Raw genomic sequence first — 10,477 nt, 5'->3', positions numbered from 1 at the left:
GTCATAGTCTCGTGTTTTAATGCTCATCCAATTATTGTAGATTGTGATTGTAAAGGCTTTTTCCTGAGCTCCAGAAGCATGAGCTCTCCTCTGCTACACCACTTATCACAGCTTTACTCCACTACATGTGACATAAAAGTAATGCATTTGTTGTGTAATGAAGACGGATATTTCTGAAACCAAAAAGACGACTATAGCTCAGGACAGACCCTATATAGCTTTGTTGAACGAATATAAGTAACATAATAAGTGACATAATGGATCGGATAATAAAGCAAAAATGTTGTTGTTCCCACGGTTCATGATCGTTGGTGTTTAAGCACTTTTTGACTGCTGCTGTTTTTAATAGCCTAAATAGATTAATTTCTAAAGAGAAAATCAACTGAACCTTTGGTTAGCTTGTACAGTGCTGTGGATCACACTTGCACTTTATGATCTGAATACTAATATTTGTTTGACACACATTTCGTGTCTTGTTCTGCACATTTCGTGTCTTTCTCATTAAATCCAATATTTAAAGAAACATTTAAATTGTAACTCCTCCATGGCAAAAAATGTGCTCATGATTGACGAGTGTGATGACGACAGAAATCACCTTAAAGTATTGGTTGAACATGATTTATATAATATGAGCTTTACAAGTCTGTTTACCTTAGTTTGAAAATAACTATTGATACCAAGATTCACAGACTTGCCTTAAACATCAGAATCAGAATCAAGTTTATTGCCAGGTGCGTTTAGACATCCAAGGAATTTGCTTTGGTGTCTGGTGGTGCGAACATAATCTAAGATACATACTCGTCTTTACAGTAAAGAATACATTGAAGTTAGTCTATTTTATTAAATGTTCATGTTATACTAAGTCTGTTGCAAAACATTGTTAAACGCCTGGTATAGATTTCCAAAGTCAGTGGGACGAAAAGAAAGAAATACATTTAATATCACTGTTTTGGTGGGATTCGTAACCTAAATTGACTATTTTATTTTGACTAAAAAGAAAATATGCATCCTATCATTTAAAAAAGCTTTATTGGCATGACCATAATGACATACAGTATTGCCAAAGCTTTTTCCAATTACGACATATATACATGTACATATCATAGACTGGTACATATACATACATTTTGAACATGAACTACAAAATGTATTAAAAAAAACAGAACAAAAGAAAAAGTTAAGGTGAGTTTTGATTATTGTGCAGGATAATTATGAGAATACATTTATATAATACATCAATAAGACAATACTAATACAACCATGAACTGTGTATTTTTTCTTATTACAACAATATAACAATCCTATCTCAAATATGTATGTTTATTCAACTGATCAACGTTTTACCTTATTGTGATTAACAGTTACTTATATAATAGTATTTTTAATTGTATTATCCTGTGTGAACTCTTCTCTGTACTCTCCTGTATTTCCCTCTTACTCTGTTGTTGCTTTGACTCCTGAATTTAAGGGTATTAAAAAAGTTCCATGTTATGTTATCACAACATAAGCCACTGTTCATTTAACTCTGTAAAGTGCCTCCATAAACATGAATCTGTTTGCATCGTGCTACTTATTTCTCTATATATCATATTCCATGTATGTATAGACTCTTCTTGCACTATTTCTATTTTAGTTGTATTTACTTGCACATCTTACAACAATCTCTTGCACTATGTTATTTCTATTCTGTTATTTCTTGGTCTATTGTGTTGTATTTGTTTTATCTCCTATATATATTCATGTTGCATTGTTGGAGGAGCCTGGGACTTAAGTTTCTCATTGCCATATCTACACTGTAGTTTCTGTGCACATGACAATAAAGCCTTGAATGTTGATTGATGTTGACAGTATGGATATTGTTGACAGTATGGATGTTGTTGACAGTATGGATGTTGTTGACCACGCTTCTTCTGCAGGGGCGTGGCGGGACGTGAGTGGGCGTGGTGGGCTTTGTAACGTAGCTGCTGTTTCTTCCTCCGTTTCTTCTTCTCCACTATTGACTTGGAGGGAAGTGAACGTCGCAAAGAAAAGGACTAAATAGAAGAAAGAAGCAGACACAACAACATTACCCCCAAAAGCTGGTAATGCTAAAATCTTGATACATGTTTTGCACCTGTATTTTTTATATTTCGCTGTGTTTTTGTGAGTCAAATGCCAATGAGTGGCATGCAGCTCTGAGGGCCGATGCTAAGCTAATGTTAGCTTCCGTGGCCTGTTAGCAGCAGGCCGCTGGGGTTTAAGCGCAGGGACGCACGCGCATTCATCCGCGTTCTCCAAAATAGGGCCACGGTGCTTTACGTTAGCATACCGGCTAGACACAGCCACGACAAACATACACTTTACCTCCCATTAAGGCTATCTGTTTCCTATATATTTAGTACAATTATAACATTGTGTCGTGTTGTTGTCGAACCTGAGTGGACACATGTTTCTCAGAGGAGGGAGTGAGCGTGCAGCTGGTTAGCTTGCTAATGCTAATCAGGCCTCTGCACGTTTCCGAGTAGAAGACCCTTCAGCTGTAACAAATAATAAGAAATGCACGATCAAAAAGTGTTCCATGCATGCAGAAGACATCCGTAGGCCACGTGGTTTGTATTTGTAGTGTCAGTCGTTATTATGGCCAAAGCTGTGACGTTCACGTGAAGGAAATGTCGCCCGTTTGCAGCAATGGAGAAATATTATCCGGTTTTCTGACAGCTCCAGCTGCTGCCCATGCTCAGGTTACACAACGTCATGCTAGAGTAAGGTTGCTCATTGATAAAAAAAGCAGGTCAAGTTGTGAAACATTAGCTGATATTTCCACTATACTTAGCAGAATATTTGACATCCAAACCCTCATACTACATCTTCAACCTGACACGCCTCTTTCCCTGGATGTGAAACACAAATGCTTGCAAACCTATTTTCCATTTGGTCTGGCCAGTGACTTAATAAAATCAGTATGGTTGATTCCTTGGAGACCAATTATATTTACTTTTGTATTCTCCTTAAAATGAGCTCTAACTGTGCAGATCCAAACATGTCTGCTTTTCTCCACAATTATCAGAGTTTGTAAAGTCCCCATCCTTTATGTTCACCATGATCACAGTGTGGCAATGATTTACAGTCCTAACACTGGTCGAATGGAAACAGTAAATACAGAGGCGGGTGTACCCTGCTTTCGCAATGTGAGCGGACAGATCCAACACATTGTTTTGATACAGATACAAAAGTGTCTTCCATGGCATGTACACTTCGCAACACCCAGGAAACGATGTAAGCATGCAGTACTGTTACTCGTTTTAATTAATCAGTAAATCCCTCCCTCAAGAGTTGACAACCTTGTAGAACTTAATGTTGTGACTTTAAAACATCAACTTTGCTCACTTCCACGTTGATCGAGTTGTTTGATTTTGTCTTTAGCCTCTGGAGCAGTGAAGTGTCTTCATGGCAGTTCGTAGAGGACACATAAAGTACATGAAAGTGAGTATACACTGCAGTATGTGACATTAGGACTGGACAATATGACCAACACTGTTATCCCACTGTTTTTTTATATTGATCAATATACATTAGTATGATATTCGTTTTCAATAATCAGATCATTTAAGGTTTTAGGAGTATTTAGCTTAGGGAAAGAACAGTGAACGTTTCACATCCCACTGACACATGGACGTCCTGAAGGATGTTTCGACTGTCAACAGGGATCTCTTTAGTTTGCTGGAACTAATGATTGAAATGAGATAACATTAAGAGAAATGGCAGGCCAGCTGCCACCAGCTTTGCCCATGTTTACTGGTTTATTACAGGACTCTCATTCATCCTCCCGCCTGCTGTGTCTACCCCACCAGAATACACAATCGAAGCCCTTCTCTTGCATGAATGGACCTCTGTCAGGTTGACCGCTAGCTGGGCTTCCTTTTCAGGCCCGATTCCATTTCAGATCCAAGCAAATGTGCCCGCAGAACCGACAGCAGAAGCAACTTTTCAAAAGTATTATGAAGTCATGTTATCAGACTAGACGGCAGACTGACATGTGACTGAGATCATCTGGGGTTAAAAAGTAAGCTTTCAAATGTAAAACGTATGCACAGCATTCCCTTGTTTAAACTTCAAGGAGGCTTAGTGTTAACCGCAGACTTGCATCTGAGATCCTGTCACATGCCTTAGTAATATCATTAGTTCCCATTGTGTGGCCTTTAAAGCTTCAACCCTAGGTTTTCTCCTGCGTTAAAAACTGTAATTACACGGCATCCATGGTTTTCCACCGCAAAAATGGGTTGGACCAGTTGGTCACAGCGGGGAGATGCACACACTGCAGCTGTAAAGTACTGCTGACTTTATACTCTCTCCCTCTCAACCGCACTTGCTAGCGTTACACACACATCCTATGCACAGCGTATGCATTAAACAAGTCTGATAATTGTATAACACACACGTTTTTATAACACATCTAAAAAATGCATTTGAATCTGGAATACTCAGAAGAACCATGAGGATTTGGCAAATTAAACTAATGAAGGTTTTATAGAATAGTGTAGTGCAGGGGTCAATTGGTTGTGAGCAGCTTATGTCATGTACACAGACAGGAACATACAGGAAGAAAGCACAATAATAAGATGCGAAAGAACAAAAATAAATGTGTTTTTATTTCACCACCAACAAAGAATGCATGTATTACGATTGCTGCACGTCTCAGTTTAAAAGCAGGGTTCTGTGAAAGTTTGTCGACTTGTTTTACCATTGAGTAATTCCCAGCTACGGGTTTCAGCTCTAGTTCTGCGTACCCTGTGTACTTACCTCGTTCTGTTTTTGTTGCGCCCCACCTGGACGATCTGCAGGAGGCGTTTGACATGTCGAACGGTTACGAAGAGCACATGGGAGGGGACGAGGGGAAGGACTCCAAGACCAACCTGATCGTGAACTACCTGCCTCAGAGCATGTCGCAGGACGAGCTGCGGAGCCTCTTCAGCAGCATCGGAGAGGTGGAGTCCGCCAAGCTGATTCGAGACAAAGTCGCAGGTATGCTACTCTCTGAAGTGATAAGACCTGTGACAGAACAGAGGGACGCTTAACCTCAAGTTTTCAAAAAAAAAAATGGAAATAGATATGGTTACAACCTCTCAATATGGCAGTGGTGGTTCAGCGTTATCATATTGGCCCATGACTCAATTTATTGGCAGGATATCCACCAAACGCCTGATTTCTGACTCCTGGCTTTTTATTATGTAATATTTAATATTAAAAAAATCAAAACATTTATTTTCTGTTAGCGTTGGGAAGTAGTTTTCTCATTTATTTCCCCACCATAGGCTTGTTTTATTTATTCCAACCAGTCCTGTAGACAGTCTCTTTGTTTGTTTCAACTACCATGCAATGTTAAGATTTGTTTTTGTTTTTAAATATTTATTTGTTTGCAGACTTTTTTTTAAAACTATACAACGTTTTTTTGTTTTATTTTATTGTTTTCCTTTTTTTTTCTCTAGGCCACAGTTTAGGGTACGGATTTGTTAACTATCTTAACCCTAGTGATGCAGACAGAGCTATCAGTACACTGAACGGACTAAGGCTACAGTCCAAAACTATCAAGGTAACGTGCAATAAGGTGTTCTACAATTCTCAAACCAAAGATGTCATGTCATGTAACTCCTGTGGCTCCTGTGCTGTCCGCTAACTAGCTAGAACATGTCAGTGCGAGGAAGTGATTCTGCTTTTACAGCTCACTTACTGCCCTACCCGACATGTCTGATACGTTTTGATTTTATTCGACACTTTCTGACAAATTCAATGTATTTAATTCCTTTAAAAAAATAAAATGTTTTGTTGCTGTAATGTTTTGTTATGCTTTTCATTTTTTGCTCAGAGTGAAGATACCTAAAACCGCTGCACAGATTATTGTATTTAGTTTTTCATTTTATACTAGAATATTTTTGAAAAAACCTTGAATTAGTCGATTTTTATTTAAAAAATACAGATAATTGCTGCTGTGAATCCCGAGAAATCGCTTAAATGTTAATGTTATTAGATTTGTGTATCATCGTACTTCACTCGTTTTTTTTTTTCGTGTGTAACAGTAGCGTTTTAATCTGGAAATTGTTGCTTCCTGTTGCTAGGTTTCATACGCACGGCCCAGCTCTGACACCATAAAGGATGCCAACCTGTACATCAGCGGCCTGCCGAAGGCCATGACCCAGAAGGACGTGGAGGACATGTTTTCACGCTTTGGACACATCATTAACTCCCGTGTGCTTGTGGACCAGGCCACAGGCACGACAGGTGAATAAACTCCTTACTTTTCCAACTCTTCTCAGTAACATAAAGCGCCTCGATTGGCTGTCAGTCAGAATAGACGGTCACCGCCCGCTCTCCTGTTCCCAGGCGCTTCCCGCGGGGTGGCTTTCATCCGGTTTGACAAGCGGGCGGAGGCAGAGGAAGCTGTCAAAACTCTGAATGGGCAAAAACCACCCGGAGCCGCTGAGCCAATCACAGTGAAGTTTGCCGCCAACCCGAACCAGGTGAAGAACACGCAGATCATCTCTCAGCTCTACCACAACCAGTCCCGGCGCTTCGGAGGGCCCGTGCACCACCAGGCGCAGCGCTTCAGGTGAGAGAAGTTGTTAATGTTTGCATACTCTCAGTGCATGATGGCTGCCATTGCTCTGTTTTTATATTAATGTCAGACTGAGCTGAGCAATTGATGATAGCTTAAAGGTCACCTATCAAAATCCTCTTCTCCATGTCTCTTCTACATCAACATGTGTCCCCTCTACTTCATGTCTCTTCTACATCAACATGTGTCCCCTCTTCTTCATGTCTCTTCTACATCAACATGTGTCCCCTCTTCTTCATGTCTCTTCCACATCAACATGTGTCCCCTCTTCTTCATGTCTCTTCCACATCAACATGTGTCCCCTCTTCTTCATGTCTCTTCTACATCAACATGTGTCCCCTCTTCTTCATGTCTCTTCTACATCAACATGTGTCCCCTCTTCTTCATGTCTCTTCTACATCAACATGTGTCCCCTCTTCTTCATGTCTCTTCTACATCAACATGTGTCCTCTCTTCTTCATGTCTCTTCTACATCAACATGTGTCCCCTCTTCTTCATGTCTCTTCTACATCAACATGTGTCCCCTCTGTGGAAAGAGACTCTGAAAGTTTCAGGAACAAAGATTCTCTCTCTTTTTGATCCATTTCTATAAAAACCTGTCTGAAAATGAGCTGATCAGATTTTGGCCATTTTATGATGTCATAACAATTTTTTGGCTTGTGTAACCATTAGCCAATCAGCAACCAAGGTAACCCCCCCCCCCCACCTTATCACCTGAATCTCCTCCTAGAGCACCATTGAGTTCTTTTTAACCAGATATCTCTCAGAGGGGCGTGGGGAGGGGCTCCTTATTTTCATCTGAAGTAACAGACAGAGAATCAGCACTTTGGAAACAGGGCTGAAACAGAGGGGATTATGGGTAATGCTGCAATGATCTGTTTGGGGTTTCAGCCAATCAGAGACAGGCTCTGGATATATCTGAGACCTGTAATATATTGATGAAAAACAGTATAATAGGGGACCTTTAACACTAGCAGAGACTTCAGTCAAGTCCTGTCATATAGCAGGAGAGCCCATGTTGTTTGCATAAACGGGTCATTATATAATTAAACAGTTTTATTAAGAAAAAATAGTCTCTTTGAGTTCAGAGTCATTGTTGAATCCACAAGTCCTCTAAACTCTCCTGTGTTCCAGGTTTTCTCCCATGGGCGTTGATCACATGAGCGGCGTGGGGAACGTCAATGTGCCCGGGAACTCCAACTCCGGATGGTGCATCTTCATCTACAACCTGGGCCAGGACGCCGACGAGAGCATCCTCTGGCAGATGTTCGGCCCGTTCGGCGCCGTCACCAACGTCAAGGTGATCCGAGACTTCAACACCAACAAGTGCAAGGGCTTCGGCTTCGTCACCATGTCCAACTACGAGGAGGCGGCCATGGCCATCGCCAGCCTGAACGGCTACCGGCTCGGAGACAAGATGCTGCAAGTGTCCTTTAAGACCAGCAAGGGCCACAAGTAAAGAGAGCGGGACAATCGGGTGTAGAGGAGGGATGGAGGAGACCTGCAGAGAGCAGAAGTACGCATTTTCAAAGTCTGGCACATCTGTTTGGTTTTTAGTGTATTCAGAGATGTTCACTCTTCTGCACCTTTGTACTTGTCTAAAAGAGTGTTGAGGCTTTTTGTTTCTCATCGTTTTATACTCATGCTAGAGGCTTGAGAGACACTCAGTAGTTTTAATGTTTAGTGGGGGGGTGGAGAGGGTCAAATCCCATGATTCCCCCGGATAACTTTTTGAAAATTATCTAAAAATACTGTCCGTATCTGTTGCATGTTTAACTGTGGGGACTAGATAAAGGAGGCCGGCTAATGGTTCTGAGCACTGCACAAAAAAATAAGGAAGGTCGCACAAATTGTTCTCAAAGTGTTGACATGTTTGTGGATTGAAAAAAAGAAAATGCGACGGACATTTTCTTGCCAGGGGTTGTTTTGGAAAAGCAGTGCTGTGTTCTGGATCCTCGTCATAAGTAGAGCTCGAAGCCTTAAACGATCATCCAGTGGAGACTCAGACCGACAGCACTGCTCACTGTCTCGAGTCAATCTAAGAGCAAAGCACTTTTAACTTATCTGCTTTCGGTTACTTTGAATATCAGTCCTTTTGATGTTAATCCAGGACTCTCGCTCATCCTCCAACCATTTGAAAACACGACTAACTCTGTAGGGAAATGTCTCTGTTTTTGTTATCCCCGTGTAAAGTGTCTTTTTAATATAAGTTGCATTTCAGGAGAAACCTGTTGAATATGAACCCGAGTCGATGAGTATGAGAATAAGATGGACCAAAGGCAGGGAGAGATTTGATCCTTTTACTGCAGACACACCAGTTTAAGGTAGATTTATACCTTATGTCGATGTTTGTTTGGAAAAGGTACTATGGTATATCTGACAGAGCAACATCACTTTGTCTCTATGCCGTTTTGTTTTTTTATTTTTATTCTAAAGGCAAAGTTTTCTTATCTGTGAGCAACTTGTTTTAGCCAGTGCTCATCTCAAGTTTGAAGAAAAATGAATGGCCTTTTGTTAATTATCTCATTTTTTTTATTTGCTTTCTTTTTCTTCCTTTCTTTAGTTTTGGTAGTTTCACTTTGAACATAAACCATTAAATTTTATTTCTTTTTGCCGAAAGTTTGGTTTGGTTTGTTTTCTTTTTTTAATTAACCTTTTTTTTTTTAAATATTTGGTTTGAATTTTGTTTCTATTATTTTTCTCGTACCAAATCTGCAGTGTTTGATAAAAGCTGTTACAGAAAGTGTTTCCTCTGGAGGCTTTGACACCTCCGAGACGGCCTAAAAAAACATGGACCAATGTAAGTTGCTAAAAGATATGATGTTACCTGTACACAGACACTTGAAGGAAAGTCCTAAAGACATTTCATGAAGCAACTTTGATACAAATTGCCGTTTAAACCACTGAATAATAACACAATCTGTAACTAAGCTGTCCTTTTGCATTTCAGTGAGTTCTACAAGTCAATGGGGAAATGTACATTAAGATACATTTGATTGGTTAGCTTGAGGAATAGATATCGAACGATGCACAACAGAACTAGTTTCACTTTCAATCGTCCAGTATGTGTAGTGTGCATTAGAAACACTTATATCATCCATTTAGGTAAGGTCATCTGCATATCAAAGCTCCTCTTTAAATAATGTAGATCTTGGCTTTTAGCTTGTCTTGTTCTTTAAGGATGTTCAACCGTTTCCATTGGTACTGTAATTGTGTTTGATTTCACCCCAAGGTGAACATTAGAGCCACTTGGTGACGGTTACAATACACTAAATCATTTGACCTGCTCACACATTTTAGCAGTCACCTTGAAACCGTTTTCATTAATAATTCCCCTGACACTTAATGTGTGCACAATCTGAAGAGTATTCCCATAACAAGCTTCAGATTTCACTCTTAAAGGTGCTTTTTTTTTTTTTTCAATGTCATGTTATTTTTGTGTCACAATCCTTAACTTTGTGCAATATTTCGTGACTTGCTCAAAGCACTTAATAGAAAGTTGATGTCGTCGTTTTTTTATAATTTCTTTTTTTCTACTGTTTGTTACTGCTTAGTTTTTTCAGCAGTTTTAGTTGGAATTGCATAATTCATGCAAGTACATTTGTTGTAGGGGCAGTCTGAATAAACTGCGATCCGCCTTAATTTATAAGTGGGAATGGTGTGTTTTACACCAGAGGAGGCGCACATATTTATTTGACAACGTATGTGGTCATACTTGTTACTTATTCAACTGTTTGACTGGATTTGTTTGTTTTCTTGGTTTTAAGGGCACTAAGTTGAAGTCCATTTAATGTCTTCTAACATTGGATCATTTCAATAAAAACATGGTGGCTTTTCAGAATTGAAAAAAAAGTCTGTCTAGAACCTTATTTCAAATGTGTTGGAAGT

The 10,477-nt window shown here is 39.8% G+C and overlaps 4 protein-coding genes and 3 gene segments (V, D, J or C); 4 read left to right on the top strand and 3 right to left on the bottom strand.

Annotated features, from left to right (window-relative positions):
- tspan37 (tetraspanin 37) overlaps positions 1-300 on the top strand; it is a 9,680-nt gene extending 9,380 nt beyond the window's left edge. Inside the window, exon 7 of the mRNA XM_034199378.1 lies at positions 1-300. This exon is cut by the window's left edge and continues 144 nt beyond it. The gene's annotated coding sequence lies outside the window, so the exon portion shown is untranslated.
- Positions 1-10,477, bottom strand: part of LOC117535063 (immunoglobulin lambda-1 light chain-like) — a 77,168-nt gene that overhangs the window by 17,443 nt on the left and 49,248 nt on the right. The window lies entirely within an intron of this gene.
- The window catches only part of LOC117535062, a 70,332-nt gene that overhangs the window by 18,655 nt on the left and 41,200 nt on the right, over positions 1-10,477 (top strand).
- LOC117535066 (immunoglobulin lambda-1 light chain-like) overlaps positions 1-10,477 on the bottom strand; it is a 111,476-nt gene that overhangs the window by 61,874 nt on the left and 39,125 nt on the right. The window lies entirely within an intron of this gene.
- LOC117535067 overlaps positions 1-10,477 on the bottom strand; it is an 88,669-nt gene that overhangs the window by 47,210 nt on the left and 30,982 nt on the right.
- Positions 1-10,477, top strand: part of LOC117535060 — an 89,696-nt gene that overhangs the window by 49,370 nt on the left and 29,849 nt on the right.
- elavl1a (ELAV like RNA binding protein 1a) lies at positions 1,860-10,458 on the top strand. 4 transcript variants are annotated; one of them, XM_034199369.1, is made up of 7 exons: positions 1,860-2,081; positions 3,403-3,462; positions 4,809-5,001; positions 5,466-5,569; positions 6,093-6,255; positions 6,358-6,583; positions 7,724-10,430. In XM_034199369.1, the coding sequence occupies exons 2-7, from the start codon at positions 3,427-3,429 to the stop codon at positions 8,046-8,048; spliced, it is 1,047 nt and encodes a 348-aa protein (XP_034055260.1). In that variant the 5' UTR covers positions 1,860-2,081; positions 3,403-3,426; the 3' UTR covers positions 8,049-10,430. The 4 variants fall into 4 exon arrangements, with proteins under 4 accessions (XP_034055260.1, XP_034055261.1, XP_034055262.1 ...); XM_034199370.1 differs by having other exon boundaries at positions 1,863-2,081; positions 4,821-5,001; XM_034199371.1 differs by lacking the exons at positions 1,860-2,081; positions 3,403-3,462 and adding an exon at positions 3,472-4,042 and having other exon boundaries at positions 7,724-10,458.

This window comes from Gymnodraco acuticeps, unplaced genomic scaffold (assembly GCF_902827175.1).
Source record: "Gymnodraco acuticeps unplaced genomic scaffold, fGymAcu1.1, whole genome shotgun sequence".
Taxonomy (NCBI): Eukaryota; Metazoa; Chordata; class Actinopteri; order Perciformes; family Bathydraconidae; genus Gymnodraco; species Gymnodraco acuticeps.
This window is presented reverse-complemented; position numbering and strand designations above follow the sequence as displayed.

What these genes read in the sequence shown, in the direction of transcription:
- elavl1a (XM_034199369.1), top strand. Translation starts at nt 3,427, where the DNA reads ATGGCAGTTCGTAGAGGACACATAAAGTACATGAAA. An exon ending in GACACATAAAGTACATGAAA is followed by an intron (nt 3,463 to 4,808) that starts GTGAGTATACAC and finishes GCGCCCCACCTG; the next exon opens with GACGATCTGCAGGAGGCGTT. An exon ending in CACCAGGCGCAGCGCTTCAG is followed by an intron (nt 6,584 to 7,723) that starts GTGAGAGAAGTT and finishes CCTGTGTTCCAG; the next exon opens with GTTTTCTCCCATGGGCGTTG.